Genomic DNA, 25,787 nt, shown 5'->3' with positions numbered 1-25,787 from the left:
TCTTAAGGTAAAACTGAAAACGTAGAAAGTTTTTAAACTTATTTTTCAATGCAGTAAGCTTGTACCTTTGTATTTAGATGTGAAAAAAATATTATTACAATTAGGGCAATTTTGAGGTTATGAAAATTTTCTAGAGTTCTATATATTATAATAATATAAGGGTGTGGAGAAAAAATCCAAGGGACAAAAAGGTGAAAAAATTCTACTAAAAGTGTCTTTCATAAAAGTTTATTTGATTTTCTCCATCCAATGAAACTTACAAGTAGTAGAAAGTAGATTATATCATAATCAGTGATGTGGAGAAAACCCACTTGTAGAGAAATATATATATAAAAATGGTTCATTTGGGTTGAGAAAATTTTTTACATGGAAGAGTGAAGAACATTTCAACCTTCTTTGGTCATCGTCAGGTTTTTTTTGTGAAACTTATAATGACAGAAGAAGGTCGAAACGTTGTTCACGCCTCTACATAAAAATTTTCTCAACCCAAACGAGCCATTTTTACGTATAGATTATATCATGTAGAATTTGGTTTTATTTAATACTGAACACAACAAGTGCAATGCACTTGGTAGCTCAGATTTTTCGAGAGTGGTGTTTCATTGTATTTTGCATCCAGTTTCTCTGTAAGTATTGCTTTCTGGTTTTTTAACGTTATCAGGACTATAGAGTACTACAGACAGGATAACAGTGGTTTACATTTATGCTTCTACAAACTAAAATGTTGATATAGATATATAATAAACAGTAAACCTTTTTGTAACTTTTAGCTTGTTAGTTCATCTTCCTTGAGTTAGCAGTCAAACTCATTGTAATAATATTGCTTTTTGTTAATGTATATATGTACTCTGCATGTGTGTGTAACTGAGGCTGTGTTAACAAGAGATATGTATGTATATTTGTACATATAGTTTTAGTTCACATTTACAGGCGCATGTTTTTAAATGCTTTGTGTATGTGCTAGGCTTCCATGGTTCGCAATAATTTTCAGAAATGTTTGTTGTTCCCCAGAAATCTACCAGGAGTGTTTTTTCTAGCAATATATTTTTTTAAAACAAAAAGATGTGAAGGCAAAGGACTACGTGTCAACTGGATAGAGTATAACAGTTGCACTTGTCTCTATGACTGATATTGCTGCCCTTGGAGTTAGGTAATGGGAATTGTGTACTCCTGACCTTCCAGTGGTTCAACAGTATGTCTGTAGACTTATAATACTAAAGGTTGGGTTTAGATATCTGTTATTAGCACAGTACAGATTGTCTCTTAAATAACTTTACTCTTAACAACAAACAAATTATGCTTCCGATACAGTACTTACTTCCTCTCACAATACTAGCTGTTCTTGTTCAGTGCTATCCTCTGTATGCAAACCTTTTCTTGCTACAAGGCTTACACTCTTTCCTATTAGAATTGTAAAATTCCAACATGACATGCTCGCATTATGCCAAAACAATCACTTCTCATTTAGCAGGACTTGGGTTTGGACATGTTCTTTTGTTTGTTTAATGCTTCATGTTCAACTTTGTTTACTCAGAAAGTAGTTGTTTTTTTAAATTAATTTACTTTCATTTAGCCTGCTTCTTTTATTAGTATTTATTTCTAATCACCTTATTTTCTGCACCTAAATTTGGGGGAACATTTCTGTGCAGTGAATTCTGAATTTCACATTACCACTTTGGGATCTACACCAACAACAACCTTTTTTTTTTCCTCAGGCTTCAGGTGTTGGCAATCTGATGGTGGATTTATCTGCTTTTTACACTGGGACAATCTTTATTCTCAGACATTGTCCAGGGTACCCCAGAACAGGCTGATCCTATGCAGTCTAACAAGGACTTCAGTCATATTTTTCCACCTCCATATTTTGCCCAATGAGTCTTTATGGCTTTTGTGTCTCAGGTTTGTGAAATTTTTGTCCATTTACCCTATCTAAATTCATACTGATCACTTTGCCTTAAACAAGAAGATTATCATGCCATTTCCTCTGAAGATTTAAAATCATGTTACATTTTCCTACCATTGTGCAGGCTATCCATTTTTAATCCAGTATTTGTTAGTTTCCTTATTGCCTTTTTGGGGGCAGCTCCTGAATCATCTCTCTGTTTCATCTATGTCCTATATTCTCACTTGCATCTTACTCTAATCTGTACAGTATCTTTCTTCCAAACATCTTCCACCTGAAGCTCTCCACAGAAGTCCTGAAGAGTTTTTTTGAGATACCCATGCCTTTCTGTCCTCCATTTTAGCCCATATATAATTTCTTGCACTTGCTTTTGTTGGTACATTACAGATTGTGATGACGTGTTGGTTTGAGTCAATTGAACCTTAACATATCTTAGGGATTTACATGTGGCACCATTTCCAAGGTGTTACATTTTTAATGTAGTCCTGGAAATTAGAGCTTCTGGTCACTTTGGCCCAACACCATTTCACCTTTACAAATATCATAGTTCATTTGTCTCAGTTAGAGCCTCTTATGCCTCCAATTACCATTTTGCATTTTTCTCAGCCCTTACCCATCCTTTCAAGTTGATATGTATCATCACTTTTCTCAATGATATAACCCCTATCTCATGCTACAAGTACTGGAGACTACCTAGTGGTTCAGGTCTGGTTGGAGCTCAGCTGTTCAAGTTTCTTCATCACTGGCATTCTTATTGGTGGTCAGTGAATGCCTCAGATTCTGTTGGATGGATTTGTTGTCCAGTTTCTCTCCCTGTCTCCTTACCCTATTTCCTTCTCTCCCATTCGAGATACTATGACCAGATACTACCTGTCAGAAGTGGTTCAGGAATATTTTTTGCAGCAGGCTACTGATCCTGTTTCCCATTTTTCATGAGGTTTTTATTCCCACTTTTTCATTGTCTTCAAGAAACCTGGAGATTGGTGGCCAATAATCATTTTATCTCACTTAAATAGTTTCATTTCACTACTCTAGTTGACCATGGAGGCCTTTTCTTGCCATGAGGTGGGCATTTTTTTCAAGGGCTGTTGATGACCAAAATGGATGACTCCACACTTGCCTACATAATATCAATAGCACTTCAGTATCATCCTGATCTTTGAATTGTCTATCTTGGATGGGTTTTTTCAAAATCAGGCCCTCCCCTTGAAACTTGCCTTAGCACCTTTACATATTTTGTTGAATAGTCTAAGTCTTTGCTTGACATCTCCATGCTCTGGAGTATCAGTTGGACCTAGCCTTGGTCTTTATTATTTCATTCAGTAGAACCATTGGTTTACCATGCCATCCATCTTCAATCACTTACTGCCCACAAGGTTCTATTGCTTTTCAGGATGTAGTCATTAATGATATTGCTGGTCTCCCAGTGGTCATGCACATACGAGATTCCTTCAGTCAGTGCTTTGCAACTGATATAAATTTGTTCAGGATTCTGTTTCCCTTTCTTTTTCCCTGCAAGATGCTTTAGTGGTTGGGCAGAACCCATACATTTTTACAGACACATCTCTTCAGGGAGGTAAGGTATGGGTAAATCACCAAGAAGCTTTGAGCCATTAGTCTTTAGGTAAAAGCACTTTACACATCAGTGTTCTTGAGCTTCTAGCATTATGTTAAACATTGCATCACTTCCTTCTTTTCATCTGGCATTGTCTGGTGATATTTATTCATAAATTCTACAGTGGTAGCACATTTCATCCATCAATGGGGCACCCTGTACAGAGATCTCTGTTGTCAGACATCAGATCCATTGTACTGGGCCCTTGCAAATCACATTAATATTTTTGCACGTCATGTGCAAAATGCTTTCAGACTGCTCATAAATCATCTTCCATATCATAACTGGATATATTCCATGGAGCGTGCATTAGATCATCATATTCAGATATCTTTGAAATTGGTAGGATTCTCCCCATGTGAATATCTTTACTATGAGGCTCAACAACAAATTATCTCTATTTCAGTCATGTGTACTTCATTTCCATGCTCTAGCAGTTCATGTCTTCAGCCAGGATTGGTCACACAAGTATTTCTTATCCACCCATCCAATTACTTTTTATTGGCCAGATCAGCCTTGATTTCTAGAAGTGACCTCTGAAATCAAGGTCATCACTTGATTACACCATCAAGGATAACCTGTATGATAAACTATATATATACAGTTTATATCCCTTCTGCAGTGTAAGGGATATGCAGAAGTTGATTGTATTGTCATTCTCATTTAGTGTTGCCATTTATGTGCACAAATTTTTTTTGCATGTCACATATTAGTATATGTGAATACTAGAGGTATTCAACTCTAATAGACAGTTGAATGTCTATCAGCTGATGACATTCCTCCAATCTTTCCATTGCATTGTCACCTTTATTTCTTTAAGTGGAGTATTGGAGTCCTTACAACTTTCCAGTTCCAAACCATTGGGTTGGTTTATCATGGAGACACCCTGCTTCAAAGTTATAGTTTGGTACAGGAGTGTAGAGGGAGTTACATGCATCATGTGAGCATGTCATACTCTAACTTTTAAGGAGGTGATGCATGAGAGATATGCTGGAATCTAGCAGTTCCATTAAGGTAGGAGTGGAAAGCTTGTGGCATGCATAAAGTAAATGTTTGCATATAGAGAGGGCAGCACTGGACAAGAATAACTAACCTTGTAAGGAGAGGTAAATACCTATTGGGAATACATTTTTATTATAGAAAAATTGTAACTAATGATATGTTTAGTTGTAACTTTTGTAAGTTTTAGTTGACTTAGCATTAACAATAGACTTGAAGTTATTGCCCTTAAATACTTATGTTTACATTGCTAGTATTTTTTATCCCACTGTTTACAGTCTTTATCCTGTAAACAAGTTGAAGCTTCTTTTTGCTTTAACATCAAGGGTTTTTAAATACTTGTATACAAAATGTGACCAGTATGATAAAATAGGATGCTAATTGTTATATACCATGTGTGTAAAAATAAACTTTAGGACTCCTTATTTTTATGCTCTTGCTTTGAGTGTTTATTCCATTGTTCTTCATGTTTATTAATACTATTTTGTAATATACTGGATTAATCTGCTGCTCATTGTGGCTTTGCACTTGACTGTTGTTCAGCACTAAGCCTGAATACCATGTGTTTTTGCTGTGAAATATACTGACATATGCAAGAAAATACAATATGCAGAAGTTGATTGTATTGTTTGAGGGTGGTAAAAGTACCTACATGATGTCAGTGACTTGTTACCCTTTTTCATTATCCAGTCATTGAGTTCAGATGTGATTGGGCATGAAAATTGAAATAGATTAAGAATTTAGTTTGTATATATATTCTAATGTGTTTTTCTTTCTGTTAAGAAATCTTGGGAAAAAGATAAAAATTGGTGATACAGACCTTCACTTTGAAAAGGTTGGTAGTGGACCACACCATGTACTGCTACTTCCAGGAGCTCTTGGTTAGTAAATAATTAATCTTAGTTTTTGATATTTTATGCTAAGATGTGTTTTAAAGGAATTTTGGACTGAAAAGAAAGGCCTAAAAGTATAAAAACCAAGTTATTCAACTGTGCATCAGACTAGTTTGGAAGTGTAATAGGGCATATTATGGCTTACCTGTTTTCTGTATTAATTGATTATTTTGTTTCTACAATTTTATTCTGACAACACATGATTTGGGGCATTTATTGTTATCTTATTCTAACTACACCAGCCTGTTGTTCTTTTGTTAGATGGCATCTGGTGTTTCAGAATATTTTGAACATGGATTGAAACTGGAATTATTTTTTGCTGGCCAAACCGTGATGTTACTTAAGACAAATGTTGAAAGGGAACAGATGTTTTAAGGTTATGCTATCAATTAAACGAAGCAAGCACTTTGGTGACTGAAATGTTGGTATGCTTTTTTGGTTCAGATTTACTTTGCTGTAATTGTAGTAAGTTTGTCAGATATTTAATTTGAGAGACAAAAAACTACTGAGCCATTCACTGATCCAGAAGGGTGTGAGTGTCCATTTGTCTATTTATATATGCACACTGTGTTTTATGTTGTGTATAAGTAACAATTTTGATGTGTTAAATTACCTTCACTCACATTCTCATTTAGTGTTGCCATTTATGTGCACAAATTTTTTTTGCATGTCACAAGACTTGAACTCCCATATACCCCACAATCAACATGGTTCAACTGCATCTCACTTGTATATCGTCATGAGATAACTCTCCACCAGAAGGAGTGGGATGGACATCCTGACACATGTGGCTCCCTCTATTTGATTTTGCTGACTACCAATTCTTATTAGACAGTGGTCAAGTGCTGACATTTTTCAATTTTGCTCTTTTTATGTACTCATCTAGGTGTTTTTGTTATTTTTTGGGATTTAGTCATTTGCTACAGTTAATTGTCTGAAATATTTTAACATGGTAACTTGACTTTGTTGATTTTTTATTCTCATTTTAAACTTCATGGTTTAATTTTCTCAGTGTAGGACTGACTACATGACCATTGTTACTTATATGTAGTTTTGATGTTATGACTTAATATTTTGGGGCAACATAGAACCTGTTGTTCTTTTTCAGCTGCTCCATCCTTTAAACTTTTTTTTTTTAATCTTAAGACAACTCTTATCTTTCATATACATAAAGGTTTTTTTTTTTTTAACTCACATTTACTGCCTCTGATATATATGAAGGTAACTTATTTCAAAGGTCAACCAGCATATAAAAAAAATAAAAATGCTTTAGTTGAAGAGGAGTCCTACCCTACCACAGTTTATATTTCTATCCCCTCATTCTACTGTTCTCACTGTTAAGTGTGAAAAAATGAATGTTTCAATACCAACAACTCCCTTTACAATTTTAAACACTTCAGCCACATTCTCTCTAATTCTTCATTTGTCAAGAGAAAACAATTTAACAGTTTGACCTCCATCATAGGTACCATTCTAATAACTCTTCTCTGAACCCTTTCCAACAATTGAATGTTTTCCTAAGGTAAGGAGCCCAAAATTAAACACTATATTCCAAATATGGCTTATCCAATGACCTGTACAATTAAATTATAACCTCTTTAAACTTTAATCAGTATTTCTGTAAATACAACCTAAAATTCTATTTTGTCTGGATAACCTATATGCAATATCTTGCATTTATTATAATTAAAACCTATCTGTCATGTAATTATCCAACTTGGTAAATGTTCTAATCCTCTTATAAATTAGCAGCATTCTCTTTAAAGCTAGCAGTAGATAAGACCTCAACATCATCTGCAAGTGTAAGTAATTTATTGACTGTTCCTTCATCTATGTCACTGTAGAGCTGATCTTTGATCCTATTTGCTAATGTATCCTCCACACCTATAGAGATATTTTTTACAAGCCTTTTATGTAGCACCTTCTTAAATACTTTCTGAAAATCCAGATATATCAAATCTACACCCTTATTCTCATCTACATAAGCAATAACTGTTTCAAAGAATGTTAAAATATTTGAAGGCAAGTTTTCCCTTAGTGAAACTCTGTTGACTATCCAATAAAATTCTAGACTTTGTTAACTGGCTTTGTAAAGCATCTTATATCAGACTTTCTAAAATTTTTCCCACAACTGATGTAAAACTAATGGCTTTATTAATAAAATGACAAATTTTATTACCTCTCTCAAAAAGAGGAGTAACATTAGCGAACTTCTATTCCTTTGGTTACCTGCTCATTGTTTAAGGATTGCCAAAAAATTGTAGCTAGTGGCTCACATATCCAATCTTTAAACTTCTAAAACCTTTGGGGAAATATCATATGGCTCATAAGCCTTATCATTTTTAAACTTCCCAATTTTTTTAACCAGCTCAGAATTAAAACAAAGATGATAGCTGATTGAAAATTGAATTAGAGAAAGTGTAGTGTGTTTGTACTGTATTGTTATTATTGTTCACTATACTTAATACTGCTTGTGTATTCAAGCAAGAAATTTAGTTTTTTTGTGAATACCATAAGTGTTTATAACAAATTTATAAGAAATAAAATTGTTTCATCACACAATCTATGATGATGTGAATTTGTTTTAAATTCATTTATAGAGACAGTATAAAGAAAAGAGTAAATTCTTAATAGGGATGTGGTTTGTTCAAGGTTTGTAATATTATACAATGCAGGAGATGTGGAGATTAGATGAGAAATGGGGTAAAATGTTTATTGGAAATTTTAGATGTTTTTATTTAGAAATTGATATGTTGAGAAGATGTACAATGAAATAGGTTATGCATGATCAAGGCTGAGTTGTCTTTGTTTTTTAACCTGTATTATCACAGTGTTTTTCTTCTGACTTGTAAGAATATGACAGATTATAAATTCAGAAATGCTATTCATTTCTCTGCAAAACAAAGAGCTATGACCTCATGTGCACAGCCATGTAAATGTTTACACATGCCACAACCCTCTTGACCAAAGTTCCTACCCTTCAACATGCCAAACATATATCACATTATTTTAATAACCACTAGACTAGTAGCTTATGTACCTATTCCAATTCGTAGGACATGAGGCACAGAACCTGTTTGTATGTCTTTAAGAATAAATTTGTCTTCTTTGTTTTTGTTTTGTAAAGAGCTTTATTTGATCATGTCAATTTTTCTCTCTGTTTCAGCTGTTCTGATTTTTACTGAGCTTTTTTTATTTTGAGGCTAGACATTAGTAAGTAGAAGGGACTCCCATACTTTACTAATAAAAAAAAAGGGGAAAATGCATTGGAGGGTCCTAAAGACTACATCACTGAAGACAGTGCAATGGGTGATCACTGGAGGTAGAAGACTAGTGGTGTGCATTGAATATTTTCACCAATAGAGGGCATTGTTAGTTGAGAAGTTTCTATTGGAAATATACTTTCAATTTAGGAAAGTTCAATCTTTTTTGTGACAGACCTACTCAATCCTTTCAAGGTAACCAATTACTAAACCTCTTTTTACAGCAGGGAGATGACGCAAATGAAAGGCTTTAGTAGATGGATTTCTAAAAATGTCGGCAATGGTATCCTTAACCTGATTGTAGTAACTGAAAATGGTAAGTTTCTGCAATGTGTGGCATATGCAAGTGTAAATTTTAGGAATAGATGAACAGTATTTAAGAACTCCAAAACTAATAAGAGACTCTTTAAGTTATTGATATGTCACTTACAAATCTGTAATAAACTAATGGGTGTTATTGCCTTCTGTTTTCCAAGAATTAAGCACTTTCAGTTCAAGTGTATGCATAAATAGTACAGCTAAGACTACAGCTATCCTATTACCCATAGCTATCACTTATTTCTCTGTGAGTGCATTTCTCCTGCTGTTAGTCTCAGTTCTGCTAAAGAGTTTTTTATTTCTCTACCTTAGTCTCTTTTTATAGCTCTTCTTATCTTTTCTTCTTGTTTCCTTTCCTCCACCTTCCAACCTCATTTGTGTTCTTTCACATATTTTGTGATTGGTCATGATTGATGTGTTGAACACTTTTCTGCACATCTCTCTATATATTCTATGTTTTGTTCATCTATTTTTTGCATCTTTTCTGTTCCTTCAACTTAGTATCAGCCCTTCTAGTATTTGTTGGTATTGTGAGAGCTTTTGCTTACCATATTTACAATCCATGACCAGTGTCACTTTTCTTTAACTGTTTATATCTGTTAACCCATTTTCTCTTGTTTCCTATTTATCTCCCTTCCTTCTTTTATGGTGGCTATGTGGGTAGGAGCTAATCTTTAGAATTTAAATCCTTTCTTACACCCACTCATTGTTGGGTACTTCTGGCTATTTCCTTTTTCTCTCATTTCATTCAGCTTCAACCCATCTTCTATGTCTGCGAGCCATGGCATATTTGGTTTCCAGGTTTATACATTTGTTCTCTTCCTGCATGAGAGGCTTTCTTGATTTGGAGGACTCTGGCTTCTGGAAATTCCTCTTTCCTTTGTATATCCTACAGGGGATCTTATAGACCAAAGGTTTTCTTTTGTGGGGTCCTTTATCCTATTTTTAGTCTTTCTCCAAGGAATTGTCATGGTGACTGGTCCCTGCCCATATTATTTCATGTATTCCCTAACTGCCTCACATGCCAGGTCTCTATTCTTCAATGCTTTGCTTTCTGATTTAGGTACATTTTTCAGTGAGTACAAGACTCCTGACATTGGTATGTTGGATGAGAATTCAGTCTGCATCAAAGTGCTCGACCTTCTCATTTTTCATTAAACGTGTTCCCGTTCTTCCCACTATTGATGGTTCACTTTGTTTTTCCTGCTCCAACAATGTTTGTGGTTCCTGTTCACATCCTTTGCTAGTAACTTTAATCTTAGTGTTAGACTACCTCTCTTGGCCAGTCTGTATTTTATCAGTGAGGTTTACCCTTGTTTGGGCATGTCCATCTTGAGTGATTTTTTTTCCTTCTTCTCAGTTCTGGGCTTTCCTCTCTTAGAGTCCTCTTCCTTAAGTTCTGACTGTCTATTTCTCAGATAGGCCTGATATTAGCCGTTTCTCTATATCTGCTTCCCGGTTCATCTTCTCTTTCTGGGCCTCAGATTTAAAGACTATTCTCATTTTGAACATAACTGTTGATGCCTCTTTGACTGCATTCTCTTAACATTCTTTTCATCATTTCATGATATTTCTCTGTCACCATTTGTGGCAGGTCTTTTGTTATTGGTCCTACTGCCTTTCTTACTTGGCTATTCAATAATGGATTCTCAGGTTTAGCTTTACCTGTTTGTTGGCTGGTTCTAGGCCTTCTCCTTTCCTAATACTAAGTGGTGTTTCTTCCCCTGTCCTTTCCATTCTATTCCACTCATTTATTCTCCTTAGTCCTTCTCATCCTACTTCCTTCCCTGACTGAAACCTTACTGAGATCTTGCTCAGTTTTTTGCATGCCCTATTCAAGCTGTTGACTTCCTGGCTTCTATATCATCTTTTCTTATTTGTCTCCTCTACACCTCTTCAGTGTTTACAGGTCACCATTCTTTAATCACTTCACTATTGTTGAAAGGAATGCATACTATTTCTAATTCAGAGCCTCTCTTTCATAACATAAGATTTCACTAAAATATGCAGAGTCAAGATAATGGAAAGCTCTCATATCATATGTCTACTGTGAGATGGAGTATTCTGCAAGGCCACTAGAGATACCCTTGTGATATATATTCACTCTTGCCTGTTCTACGGATTGTTATGGAAAAATGTCAGTACCATAGAAGTGTTCTTTCCATTTCTCTGGCTCATGCTTGCTGGCTTTTACAACTAGGGCTTTCTTGTCCCCATAGCACAATCTCCAGTAAAAGACTTTTTCCAAACTGAAAGATTTTCAGAAATCCAGGAACATTCTTTGGGTTTTTGCTCCATGAATTTTTCTCATTTCCTTGAGTGAAGCACAAGAGACCTTTCCCACTTACAAGTTCCAAGCTATTGATATGGTATATCATGCAGAACCCTAACTGATTGGAACTCATCTACTATATCTAGAACAAAGATTACCACTACAGTGAGAATTGTGGTGATGGTTACACTGTTAGTGTAGTCTGAGTCACACTTTGTAAATCAGATACGTCCCTCATACCAATCAGGATTTTCTTCTGCAGTTTGAGTCTGTCCAGTAGAATTGATTTAAGCATGCACTAAGTGATTGTTCTCTTCTTGCAACTGAAGCCTGTCCAGTAGAGTTGAGGTGAGCACACAATAAATATGAATCAGTGCTGAAAATGTATTATCCTCCTAATGTATATCTAATTTATTCCATGTTATCTGATTAGTAAATAAAAGGAACACTCACTGTTTAGTACCTGTATATCTGTATCAAGTTCTCCTCCCATAATCTGTGTCTATTTAGTAGACTGAAGGAATCACACCATACCAGTTTTTACTACCAGACTAATGTACTCTCTTCCTGCAGTTCATGTAAATCATGGAAGAGTCAGACAGTAGAGCTGAGATGTGTCTCTCAATACTTCCTCCTTCTACAGTTGGCATAAGTCTTGTTGCACCCTATGATTAAGTTTAGTTGTACACAGGTATTCATATTACATAACAATGTGCTGTACTTCTGCATCTGGAATTTGTCCTCTAGAGTCTCATAGTAGAGTTGAGGTAAGAACTCAAAGTGTAGTCTGAATATGCCCAATCATAATACACATACTGGCTGTTTCACAATTTCTATGCATGTACTTGAATGGTCCAATTATAATTCTTCACATCCCTGCATCACATACTTGTCCATTTTGCCTCTTGTCTTTTCCCAAATGGGCAAAACATGTACCCTTGATGAGACAAGATAAAATTTTACATAGTGTGCTCCAATGAAGCCTCTGCTTTTGGGTGTCACAATTTCTGGACATTCTTTGGATGGTTTCTAAAGGTGCTCATCTACTAAGTATATTCTGTATTGATTCCTTCACTGTCTTAATTTGGAATTCTAGTTAATCCAAGTTATCACCTTGGAAGTTAACATTTATTCTCCTTGAGAATTTATTTCTCATAGATACTTTTCACATATTCCTACCTCATCAAAAAATAAGGATTTACAGTGCAAATGTACAAGGAAAATTAGTGCACATGGATGTGTCTCACTCTTCTGTTGATTGAGGACTTGTGTTGCATCTCGATGGTATCATGCAGTGGTGCGACAAAATTACATTATAAAGTAGGTGAAGGTTGCCCTGAGAGTAGTAGAAAGTAAATTTCTTTTGGCAGATGTGCTAAGAAAAACAGTTAATCTATGTGTGGAGGTGAGAATCTATTGGAAATAAATTTGCAGGTAAGGAAAGTGTTAACTTAAAGTCTGAATAAACATGAAAAATATAAAATCAAACATATGTAAAAACTGATGCTAAGCACATGCATCAAATACACACTGACTGAACCCTTAGAGTTACAGTATAAAAAAAAAAGTAAAGTTTTACTGTAGAGAAAAAATATTTGATAGTTATGAAGTTTTAGTGTTTATGCAGCAAAAGTTTGAACATTTTCAGATGAAGAAAATTGTTTACCTTTACATGAAAATCTTTTTACATTATAAGCAGTCAGCACTTGGATTCCATAACAGCAAAAGAGTTAACTTGTTTCATGCCTAAATTTTTTGAAATAGTTCTTTTAAATTTTATTCCTTCTGTTTAAAAAAATATTTATTGTTGTTATAAAAATTCAACATTCTTTTATTTAAATCCAGGTTCTGCACAAACAGATTTTAAACCTCAACTGAATGGTCTGAGTCATAAGAAATTTTCCCTTGTTGCTTGGGATCCTCCTGGCTATGGACACAGCAGACCTCCTCAGAGAAAATTTTCTACAAACTTTTTCTACCAAGATGCTGAGTTAGCTGTTGCATTAATGGAGGTAGGGTTTTCAGTAGCTTTTAAAGTTTTAATTTCAAAAGTTAAAAGATAATTGTAAGATTTCATTTATTACATTAAATTGACTGAAGTAGTGTTTTAGCTATTTTTTTATGATTATTGACATTTGAAAACCGAGATAGAAAAATAAATATCACTGATGAAATATAATTTAGTTCACCAGGATTTATCTTATATTTTAAAGACCTGCGCAACAGAAATTATAAAATTTACCTTTTTGCTACTGTTGAAAATAGATGAGCTCTGAGAAATAGGGTTGTGGTGCAGTGAGCTAGATAATATTTGCCATGGTCACAAAGGTACTGAACAGCTTTTGTGTATATTAGTATCTTTGAAAGATGGTCAGTAATTCACTGTTACAGTATATTGGTTTACATAACAATTGAATTGTTTATAAGAGTTTGAAGGTATTAATATTATCTTGTTATCATGCAAAATAAAATATGAAAAGTTTAAAATAGTAATAATTCAAGTTATCTCTTTCTTGAAGTCATGAAATTTGCATTTTATTTGGGAACTCTGGACTGGTATGTACTTTTAAGGAAGCCAGATATGGAGATTTTCAGTTTTTAGGTTGAAGGAGAAGTTAAAGCCTATCATAACTGAAGTAGAGGAAATAGATAAAAAGAAGTGTACACTGTGGAAAATAGCAGCAGGATTTTGTTTGTTTTGAATTTTGCTCATAGCTACACAAGGGCTATCTGCACCAGCTATCCCTAATTTAACAGTGTGAGACTTGCTGTCAACTTGTGGGGTACTCATTTACCAACAAATAGTAGGATTGACAGTCACATTATAATGCCTCCGTGGCTTTGGTGTTATGGGGATTCAAACCTGTGACCCTCAGATTATTATGCCTCAGCAGAATTTTAAGAGGAGCTTAAGCTTTTATGTGCAAGGAATACATAAGCATCAGCTAACAATGAATTTCAGGAAGTTAGAGTACTATTAGGGTTAAAAGTATTGAATTTGATTTCTTGACAGGGCAAGTGGATAGGATAGTCTGTATGGTAAATAGAAAAAAAAAAATCAGACTATGCTACCTAGGGATTTTAAAACGAGCTTAAGTTTTTACTAGAAGAGAATACATTAGCTAACAATGGAGGATGTAACTGCCAAGCAGGTGATGTAATAAAGGGAGCTAGCAGAAATACAGCTTTTGTAGTGCATGTAAGGGCTAATGATGTAGGGATAGGTAGGTCAAAGGAGCTAATTAACAAGTACATAGTGTTGATAAAAGTATTTAAATAAAAGTCCATAACGTATTTTTGTCTGGGATACTGTTCAGGGTGAACTATGAGGATGAAGTTATAAGTAAGTCACTAGGGCTATATACTGGTATGTAAGGATGAGCAGATTGGTTGGATGGACTTGTGGGATTAGTTCAGTGGAAGAAGAGCTTTTTGGATAGGGGCTATCTGTGAGAAAATAATCAATGTAATTGATAGTCATAGATAATCAAAAACAGTGATAAGTTTGGGTGCAGTAAACCAAATTTGACTTTGGTATGCATTTGCAACATTTATGTTGACAGCTTAAAAGGAGGTAAATTATGAGTTATAGTAACCTTATGACATGTGTACATACAGAAATCACATCATCAAGCTTATGATGTTAGTCATCAATATCACCATCTCTCAAGAACCGATTACTTGTGGTTCTTGGGTCTTTTTGGGAGGTCTATTGAAATGGAGTTGTGTAGGTGTTTCATGTTGTGTCTGCTATGTCTGGTTATCATATGTGATCATGATCAGGTGATGTTTTACTAAAAGTGTGCATTGGTTAATGAGATTTGTGTATACATGTGTGTCTGTGGAGAAATAACATTCTTTATGTATGAACCAGTTTGTATACATTTAGTTATGCACCTGTATGTCACATATCGAAGAAAACCTTTTTTTAAACAAATTAATAATTTAGCATGGATATTTAGACATGTTACAATGATTACAGTAATTAACTTAGGGAGTACTGAGATGAAAATGTGATGTTGTCTATGTTTATTTGATCTTAGTAAAGAATATGTTTCATTTATACCTAAATTGAACATTTCTTAACTAGAAAATAAATGAACATTCTAATATTTTGAATGGTTCTCAGAAACTAGAAATTTCAAAATTCAGTATCTTGGGATGGAGTGATGGAGCTACAACTGGATTAATCATTGCAGGAAGATATCCGGATAAGGTCCATAAACTGTGTACATGGGGAGGAGGTAGTTATGCAACTAAAGAAGATGTTGACAAATTAGAAGGTATGTGAACAAAATTTTTAAGTTCATTAAGAACTTTGTTTTATATTTCATAGGAAATTATTTGTTAAAAGTAAGTGAGAGTTTGTTTCAAATAATGTGGAATTTGTGTAAAAGTATTGAAATTAAGTGAGAGTTTGTTTCAAATCAAGTTTTGTTTAGGAGCCAGATTTTGTTACAATAGGTGTGGTGCATGTGACTTGTTGGTGATAAATCTGTAGAGTAAATGGACAGCACACAATCAACTTAAAATTTATGCATGTCAAACACATGTACAAAAGTTTGTTACACTGTTGTTTACCACAGTTGAATCAAGAGTTTTAAAATATTCATTTTTCTTCTGAAGGAGACTGTGTAGACTGTGGGAAAGAGCAGCAAGATTTTAAGATAAGCTTAAGTTTATAGATGTAAGAAATGTGTGTATTGTCTTATAGCAAAGCCTCATCAAGCTATCTGCTGAGCCCACTGAGGGGAATCGAACCCCTGATTTTAGTGTCGTAAATCCGTAGACATACTGCTGTACTAGCAGAGGGCAACAAGGAATGCATCAGCTAATAATGACTTTAAGGAAGTTACAGTATTCTTAGGGCTAAAAATAGAGAATTTTATCCTTTAGCTAAAAGGCTGGTCAGTTACTTTAGAATACAGCTGACAAAACAAATTATTCTTTCTCTTTTATTACAATACATTCAGAGATAAATTTACTTATGCTACCCTGTGGATTACCAGTTGTACCAGAGTTTTAAAGAATTTTTTTAATGAAAAAATCCACACAGGTTGGAACAATTACTTTAGAACCCAATTGACAAATCAAATTATTCTTCTCCTTCTGTTCTATTACATCATAAACTGTGAAACTTTCACTTTAGAAATAACCTGTGACAGTTAAACTGACAACCATGCAATCTGTCTTCACTTTTAGTTTTTATGACTTTAACTTTTTACTTGCACTTCATATCTGCATATATTTATAACATGTGAAAGAAAAATGTAAAAATATCTAGCCCTCTAATAACAACAACATTAACATAAGAAAATCATAGAAACTTGGAGTAACATAACATTTTGGAAACCAATTGACTTGGCTGTTCCACATTGTCTAATTTAAATTAAAAATAAATAAATGAAAAATTTTAAAGCCAGCCCCTATCATTCACATGCTTATTAAACATTTTCTTAAACTCGTGTAACTTTGCTGCTTCTTTGGCATCCAAAGGCAGCCCATTCAAAAGGCCAACTGCTGTGTTAGAAAATGAAACTGTCTTAGCTGAAGATGACTCCTACGCTGTCAAAGTGTATATTTATTTCTCCCTAGTTCTATATTTTCACTGTTAAGTATGAAAAAAAATGATGCATTAACACTGTCAGTTCCCTTAATAAACTTTAAACACTTCATTCAGACCCCCAAACTCTCCTTTTTCAACAAAAGCAATTTGAGAGACTTTAGCCTCTCCTTGTATAACAAGCCCTTCATCCCAGGCACCATTCTAGTAACCTTTCCAACAATTCAGTGTCTTTCCTAAGGTAAGGAGCGCAAGATTAAATACTGCATTCCAAATATGGCCTGACCAGTGACCTGTAACCTCTTTATAACCTCTTTATACTTGTATTCAATATTTTTGTAGATACAATCTAAAATTTGCCCTACCACAAGCAACAGCACTCTGCTGCTTGAATACTTTGAGACTGATGAATTATTACACTGAGATCCATTTCCTTCATAACATTGTTAAGGTTGCTGCCATCCAAATTATACTTATAATTAAAGCCCATCTGCCATTTATTTGTCAAACTCACAAATGATTTATATCCTGTTCAAAGCTAGCAAAATCCAAGACCTTAATATCAACATTACAAATTTAACTAATTTATTGACTCTTCCTTCATCTGTGTCATTGATGTACATCTAAAAGAGCAATAATCCTAATACTGAACCCTGAGATACCCTGTTTGTGACATTAATCCAGTTTGACTGAACTTCTGCTTTCTTCCATCCAGCCACTCTTCCATCTAATTTGCTAACATATCTTCCACATTTATACAGGTTTTTTTTAAAGCAGTTTATGTGACACCTTGCCAAATGCTTTCTTAAAATCCAGATATACTAAATCTATACCCTTACTCTCAACTACATAAGCAGTATTATTTTTAAAGAATGTTAAAAGATTTATAAAGTGTAAAGCAATATTTTCTCTTAAGGAAATCATGTTGACTATCTAATAAAATTCTAAACTTTGTTAAATGACTTTTCAAACCACCTTGTAAAAGACTTTTCAGATCTTTTTCTCACAACTGATGCAAGACTGATGCATCATGTCTTTAATTACTGAAACAATTTTTATCACCTTCCATAAAGGGAGTTGCATTAGCTAACTTCCAATCCTTTGGTACCTGCTCATTATTCAAGGACTTAAAAAAAATTGTAAATTGCTTGCATATCCAGTCTTTAACCCTTCAAGAAAATACTATCTGGCCCAGGAGCCTTATCATTTTTAAACTTCCCAATTTTTCTTATCCAACTTTGATTTAATGCACTCATCTTGTTTGACCTCATTTCTATTTTTCAACTATTCAAGATGTGGAACACTTTTTAATTTTTCATTGGTAAAAAACCAAAGAAAAAGCAAAATTTAATAATTCATTCATCTAATAATTGTCAGATACTAGTTTTCCTGTATCATCCCTTAAGGGTACTACCCACACTTTAACATTTTATTTACCCTTAATGTACTTAAATAAATTCTTACTATTGATTTTTACATTTTCAGCCAGCCTTTTCTTCATGATGTCTGAAATACGCGTTTCATAAATTTTCTTGATTTTTGTAATTTATGATGCTTTTCTTTAATTTTATCTCTACAACTCTTTTTTTTTTCAGTCATCCTGGTCTTTCTGCTTACAATTAGCCTTTTCTTTTTATAAGGAATATGTTTATTTTGAATATTTAAACATTTATCTTCAAACATTTTCCACATCTGATCAGTATCTCCAAATAACTCGGCTGTCAAATTCACAAAAGATAATTCTTGTTGCATCCCTTCAAAATTTGCTTTTTTTAAAATCTGTAACCAAAATATCATCATTCTTCATCTCCATATGCAGGAAAACAATGAACTTAATAGAGCAGTAAGCACTTGCACCCACATGTTCTCCTGTTTTCACCATCTAGATCATTTCTATATTTGAAGTTCACAAATCTAACATAGCATTAATTTTAAGAGGTTCCTTAAGTAACTGGTGAAGAAAAGCATCTTGAACAGTTTCCAAAAATCTCTGTCATGGTTTGAGTCTAGCATTTTCCAGTCTATATGTCTGAAATTAAAATCGTCCATAATTATGACTTCATTAACAGCTGAAATCTAAATCTCATTGTAAAGTTCCTCAGTAATTTCATCTGCATCATTTGGGTAAGTAACAAATTCCTACTAACAACCTTTTCCCTTTATCTACTAATAGAAAGTCAAATGGATTCAATCTCTTTGCTATCATCTTTGATATTCTCAATTTCAACAGGATGTAACTCTTATTTTACATATAAAGCTACTTGTCCCCCATCTTATAATCTGTTAAATAGTATGTTACCCTGTATTTCAAAGAAATTTCTGTCATCCAAATCATCTGCATTTAACCACATTTCAGTTATTCTCATTATATTAGAATTCCTCATTCTTACCAGTTCTCTGTTATATTTGTTGAACTTCTAGCATTACAATAATAACAATTAATCCTATCCTTATAACTACTTTTATATCAACCCTCACCACTGTCTAGTCCTAGTTTAAAACTTTCCTTACAGCTGAGTCAATAGCAAGCAAGTCAACCCCCTACCTTATTCAGATATAATCCATCAGTTCCATAAAGCTCTGTCCTACCTCTAAACTGGTCTCACAGTTCCAACTATCCAATCTGATTATCCTTATATACCAACCTAGGCCTAGAATTTAGACCTAGTGACCAACTTACAACTTCATCACGACAGATAAATTGTGGCAGTATCCCTGAAAAAGTTAAATTATGACATTTTACTTTAAATACCTTTATGAATGCCTTGTACTTATTAATTAGCTACTCTGAACTACTTTTCCCCATATCATTAGCCCCCTACATGCACCACAAAAACTGGATCTCTACTAGCTCTCTTTATTGTATCTCCTGTTCTATCAGTTATATCCTGCACCTGTTTCCCTGGGAAACATAATCTGATTCTTTTGTTTTCTTTCTCTCCAATAGTTCTTTGTATGCAAAAGCTAAGGACTGAAATTTGTTACTCAGTAAAATAGGCTCATTATAATTAAATTTACTACTTTCTACTCTAATATTATTCTTTCTAATTTACTGAAAGTCACTTTTAGCTGATGTATCCCTTGCATGTAAATGCCTCCTACTGCCATTTCCCACAGTCTATATCTTTCTTTATCTGTTGCCTCTACCTTAACTAGGATAGCCTCTGACTTCTCAACCTGCAAACTTGGCATAAAAGTTTCACATTCCAGTTACTAACTTCCTTAAAAGTACATGCCAGTCCTGATTTCCCAATATATTAAAATACTAGTACTCAAGTTGACTTGTATACACAATGTACAACTTGCACAGAGTTACGTAATGAAACTTGTTGTTACTAATGCTTTTAAAGTAATTAACGTTTAACACTTGTTCTGAAAACTAAATTATCATTAAATGTTAAATCACTGAATATTATCTCTTCAGCTTAACAGCCTTGTATATACAACATTACACATAACTGAATAAAAAACAAAAAAACTAGTTTTTTGACAGTTTTCATATTTTAGTACAGCTACAGCATAATGCAGTACCTTTCTCTGGTAGAGCTGGATGATTAACTTAAATGATCAAAACTATGAGTAAAGTAATTAGCATCACAAAAATATTCAATTAATCAAAATGAGTGTTTCTGAAATTTTATCAGTTCAACAATCCAAGTTTTATAAGTAACCATTTAGTTAGCCTAATAATAAATCATTATCAAATTCCACTAATCACTTAGTACTTAATGAGTAGAATTAGTAAAATGTAGGATACCTTAAGATATCTTGGATATCTATAAGGGGTGTTAGTTGCTATCTGAGATCTTCTGTACATGCAGATGTATAACAAGTCTCCATTTTTCTGGAATTTTTCATGACAGTTATTACCTGAGCTTTAGAGGATTGCTGTTTTTTTTAATTGGCATTGCTGTACTATCTTTGTGTATTTTGGAGTGAGTTAAGAAAAATTGCATTCAAGAAGTAACAAGTATTTCCTCTATTTTCTCACAGTTGTGTTTCTTAAATATGTATTCACTACTTCCATCTCATCTTTAGTTCATGTTATATTTGTTTGTATTCAATCCATTTCAGATTTAAACAGTTTTATCATATTTAGCCTAATTATCTTCAGTTTAAAATTTAGTATTAAGTTACATTTCATTTATTATTTACTATCAATGGAGAACCTATCTAGATAAGACTATATCATATTTTTGCTAGAATACTTTAAAAAGAAATTGTATTTGCATAATAATTTCTTTGTATAATTTACTTTCCTATTTCACTTTAAGAGTAATTTTTCTGATAAATTGTTTGTTATACAAAAAGAAAATTTTTATATATTAATGGCCTACAACGTGTATTATCCAGATATCAGGGATGTTAGTAGATGGAGTGTGAAGATGAGAGAACCAATGGTTGGTCTTTATGGTAAGGATTATTTCCAACAGCTTTGGAATGAGTATTGTGATGCTTTCCAGTTGCTTTGGAAACATACTAATGGTGACATATGCTGTGAAGAATTGTCAAATATAGAATGTCCAACTTTAATAATCTTTGGTGAGAAAGACTACTTCTTTAATTCTGACCATTTGGAATTTCTACTTAAGAATATAAAAAATACAAAGTAAGTAAGATTTTCTCATTTATTGATTGACATGTTTGAAAGGTTTGTAGTTCCCAGTATTACAAAATACTAGTAGAACTTGTACAGAGTTACTTAATGAAATATGCTGTAGCTAATGCTTTTAAAATAATTAACATTTAACACTTTCTGTGCTATTATGACAGTGAGTGTTTGTAAGTAATGTAATTTTCTCTTTACACACTTTACAAGATGTTTGTGTAAACATCAGCAGGTTCATCGTAAACGGAGATATTTTTTTTATATGGAGCTGTTATATATTGTTTTACAAATATAAAATTATAGTTTTAAAGATACTTAGAAAGTATCTCTGAAAAATACATATAGTTCAGTTAATCTAACACAAGTGAAAACTTTAGATTTTATACTAATTCTATGAAAAAATTAGAACATTTATTTTCTAAAGGTGTTTTTAATTTCACTTTCAAAATGATTTAAAAACCTATTGTTAGTTCTGAATTTGTAAAAGGCAAACTTCATAGATTTAGGTGTTATATATCTTAAGTTTATTCTAATATACAATGATTCTTGAATACTATTTCAAAAATTAACTATCAAAAAATTGGTGAAATTATTAAATGTAAAAGAGATGAAACATGCTTCATGTCTTTCATCATTTTTTTTAATCTATAGCTTACATAGCTTTTGTCTGTGTATTTTATGTTATATGTTAAAAATTTTGTGTTGTATCCTAAATAAATTAAGCTGCTAGATATTGTTACTGATGTATATGCTATAATTACTTTTTTACAGGTTACATAAGATGGCTGATGGGAAACATAACTTGCATCTGCATTTTGCCAAAGAGTTTAATACACTGGTTGAAGAGTTTCTCTCTAATCCATAAAATTACATACAAAGATAGTGAATTTTTATGTTAACTTGTAGAAGTATATTAAACTTTGGTAGTGGTTCAATAAACAGTTGATTCCATTCAAAGTGTTAATGTTTATGAATTGCTGATGGCCAGTATTAAAGGTACTTTTTCATTTGTGGAAGGTATTTATTTCTTACAGAGCTACAAATAAAGTTTCTTTCATTAGGACACTTTACTCCTCAAAATGAGATGAGATAAACTGGGTGAATTGACTTTTGGAAAAATAATTGTGTAGAAAGAAAAGTGCTTTATATATTAGAGGCCATAAAACTACTACTTGACTTCATTCCAGTTAATCTTTTGTTATTCTGAGTATTATTCATACTGACAAATGGATACTAAGGTAGCAATCAGACTATGAATATGAATACTATGGCAGGATCTCTACTCTTTCAACTTTTCAATTACAAGAGTCCTTCGAGAAACTGCAAGTTTTTTCTTGCCTTAATAAGAATTTTATTATTTTATAATTAAGTAAGAATTTTAAAATGTATAAAATCCAAACTACAAACTTGGTTTTCTAACAGTTTAAACAACTCAATTCTCTTGTTAATTATTTCAGTAACTGACTTCTTTTATCTAAGTCCAAAGTCAAGTAAATTAATTTGAGTTTGTGATATTTTCTAGAGAATTAAAACTGAAGAAAATAAACTTTAGGTTTCCTGAAATAAGGATATGTATCTCGATGTTTGAATTCACTCAGAAAACATCAACGTTGTTTAATGGTAAAAACCTTCAGTGTTTTACAATTAATTTATTCTAAGAAAATCTCAAAAATATTATACATTTTGAGTTACCTGTCAATCATTTTGTGCTCACACCCACTTCCTTAACTAAAGTTGTACATTTATAAATTTTAAATCTATCATGTTTTAATTTTTTTCCATCCCAATTTTGAAAATCTGAAATTTTGGTGTGTAACATGAATCGGAAACTAAGACCACAAAAACTGTACAACATTGACCTGGTGTGGAAAAAAATGTAAAACTACTAAGAATTAAAACTAATAAATAAACTTTAATCATTGAAAACTAACCACAGCTAGTGATCTCATACATAAAAAATACAGTAAACGTATACACTCAAGTTATTATTCTAACACCATATATATTTAAATAAACATAATAGACAAACTAATAATAACCAAAACAATCCGACTAAAATTGGGTAATCTCCACTCAAAACAAAATATAAGCCAAAAATGAATACCTTCTTCAACCATTGGACATGAGCCTGGCATGGCCAGGTGGTAAAGGCACTCGACTCGAAATCACAAGGTCGCAGATTCGAATCCCCGTCGCACCAAACATACTCGCCCTTTCAGCCGTGGGGGCGTTATAATGGTACCGTTAGTCTAATTTAGCAGTGTAAGATTAGAGGGAAGGCAGCTAGTCATTACCACCCACTGCTACTTTTTTACCAACAAATAGTGTGACTGACTGCCACATTATAACACCCTTACGGCTGAAAGGGCGGGCATGTTTGGTGTGACGAGGATTCGAGCCCGCAACCCTCGGATTACAAGTCGAATGTCGGGTCGGTCATATCAAAGAACGATGTAAATCCGCAGACGAAGCGCTGTACTAGCGGGAGGCGTTATCATAAGCGTAATCAGTCTTCTTAACGTTTTTTCATCCAATTTTTGTGGGGCGCTACCTTGTAATGAGATCTACAATTTCTGATAGAGATATGGACTTTAGGTCAGCTAGCCAGAATACACAACTGTCCTTCTCTTCTACTGAGGCCATTCGGTATACTAAAGGGCTTATTACATGGAAAATAAAAGAAAGCAATTAGAACAAATGAATCATTAACAATTTCAACGGTGAATCCCACTATTCGTTGATAAAATAGAAGCCCAAGAGTTGGCGGTGGGTGGTGATGACTAGCTGCCTTCCCTCTAGTCTTACACTGCTAAATTAGGGAGGGCTAGCGCAGATAGCCCTCGAGTAGCTTTGCGCGAAATTCAAAAACAAACCAAACCTTCCAAAACGGAACGCAGAATGCACGAAAAGTGATACAAACACACGTACACGATACTTATCTATGGGGAAATTACCGCATAGAACTTCAAAGTCCAGTATTACTTGTATCAAACACATATAACGTTGATATTTGTGCACACAACTAACGGACTCTCGTCCACTAGTTAAAGAATATAAACTTTACTAGGTTTTATATTATTCGTGTTATCTTACAAGTAGAATTATAATCGTTCCTAAGGTGTTTTTAATGATTATGTCAGAAGCAATAGCTTTCCTTCTGAATACCTTGTAAAACTGTTTTCAGAAATAGAGTAGAGTGAAGACGTATAAACCGACAGATATTTATAAGAGATACAATGAGGTATATAAAAATCATTCATATCAATTCTTACGCACATAAAACACGGAAATTTAACAAAATGAGTGTTGGTAGTCAGAAAACACTAGACACGTGTAAAACAAAAAGGATGACTATCTACAGAAAATAGTAATAAAGGTTGTTTGTGTACGCAACTTACAAGCAGTAATGAAATGAAGAATTCGTCAGAGAACGTACATTAACAAGATAAATATTGAAGAAATTACCATGATATATAAACTTTCTAAATCGACATCGAGAAAACTGAAGAGAAACACGTATAAACGACAATTAACTGTGGAGAATAAACCACTTGTAACAGAGATCTGGAATCCAGGATTACTTGTAATAAGCACATAGAAGACGCACAAAGTTTTGCAGGTAATTAACCTTGTCTATACTGTACGTCTTGAAATTTCTTATCCACCGTACAAAAAATGTTGTATTCAAAAACATGTAAGGACAATTGATAAAGTGCTCTTACAAGTACATATGTAATTGTTATTCGTTTGTTTATAATGGTTACGTCAACACCCCTTGCACTTGTTCTTCTAAACAATTCGAATAAATCGTTTTCAGAAATAAAGGAAAAAGAGCGAACGTAAAACGTGGTTATCATGGTTTATTTTCGGTTCTCTCAGGAAAGTGTACTTGTGCATTTTCATTTTTTTCGGTAGTGTTTTTTTCCTGATGTTACAATTTGAGTGAATAGTCTCTAGATGTCACGAAGAAGGCTGTTTGTCGATGCACCTAATGTCAGTCAAGATGAGGTTATGGAAGCTGTTATTTATCAATATGGAGCTGCTACAATAAAATTTGTTGTTCCACTTTCTAAGGGCTATGAGGTTATACCTGATTTAAAATACTACGTAGATTTTATGGTGGATCCTGGATTGACTATTAATAATGAAAACTGTATGGCGCAGTGCATTTTTAGCCGTGCTCTGACTGTTTCATGTTTCGGTTTTCCCAGAATACGTTTGTGATGCGAATATTATTTCAGTTACATGAATTTGATTGCGTCGTTAAAAATAATATTGTTTAGAAACGGGACAAGGGCATTTACAATGGTATTCGATTTGTGCGAATATCTTTTTCCAATTTCTGCCTTACG

The 25,787-nt window shown here is 33.5% G+C and overlaps 1 protein-coding gene and 1 long non-coding RNA gene across 15 annotated transcripts in view; one reads left to right on the top strand and one right to left on the bottom strand.

The window, feature by feature from the left end:
* Positions 1-22,392, top strand: part of LOC143247054 (serine hydrolase BPHL-like) — a 28,162-nt gene extending 5,770 nt beyond the window's left edge. For 3 of the 14 annotated variants that reach the window (XM_076494416.1, XM_076494417.1, XM_076494419.1), the window contains 7 exons: positions 5,301-5,398; positions 6,088-6,284; positions 8,898-8,989; positions 13,109-13,275; positions 15,393-15,546; positions 21,180-21,435; positions 22,207-22,392. In XM_076494416.1, coding sequence (XP_076350531.1) covers positions 6,196-6,284; positions 8,898-8,989; positions 13,109-13,275; positions 15,393-15,546; positions 21,180-21,435; positions 22,207-22,300 — 852 coding nt within the window. In that variant the 5' untranslated portion in view covers positions 5,301-5,398; positions 6,088-6,195 and the 3' untranslated portion in view covers positions 22,301-22,392. Of the gene's footprint in view, positions 1-1,011; positions 1,193-5,300; positions 5,399-5,707; positions 5,836-6,087; positions 6,285-8,897; positions 8,990-13,108; positions 13,276-15,392; positions 15,547-21,179; positions 21,436-22,206 lie in introns of those variants that run through there. The other 11 variants (XM_076494421.1, XM_076494422.1, XM_076494424.1 and 8 more) reach the window with 9 other exon arrangements.
* On the bottom strand, positions 18,270-24,317 carry LOC143247059 (uncharacterized). Its single transcript, XR_013026329.1, has 3 exons — positions 23,540-24,317; positions 19,372-19,541; positions 18,270-18,855 (listed from the first exon to the last, which is right to left on the bottom strand). It is a non-coding gene; the product is annotated as an uncharacterized LOC143247059 (long non-coding RNA).
* Between the last annotated feature and the right edge of the window lie 1,470 nt (positions 24,318-25,787).

Source organism: Tachypleus tridentatus, chromosome 3 (genome assembly GCF_004210375.1).
Source record: "Tachypleus tridentatus isolate NWPU-2018 chromosome 3, ASM421037v1, whole genome shotgun sequence".
Classification (NCBI taxonomy): domain Eukaryota; kingdom Metazoa; phylum Arthropoda; class Merostomata; order Xiphosura; family Limulidae; genus Tachypleus; species Tachypleus tridentatus.
Note: the sequence above shows the minus strand (reverse complement) of the source record. Positions and strands in the feature narration are given on the sequence as shown.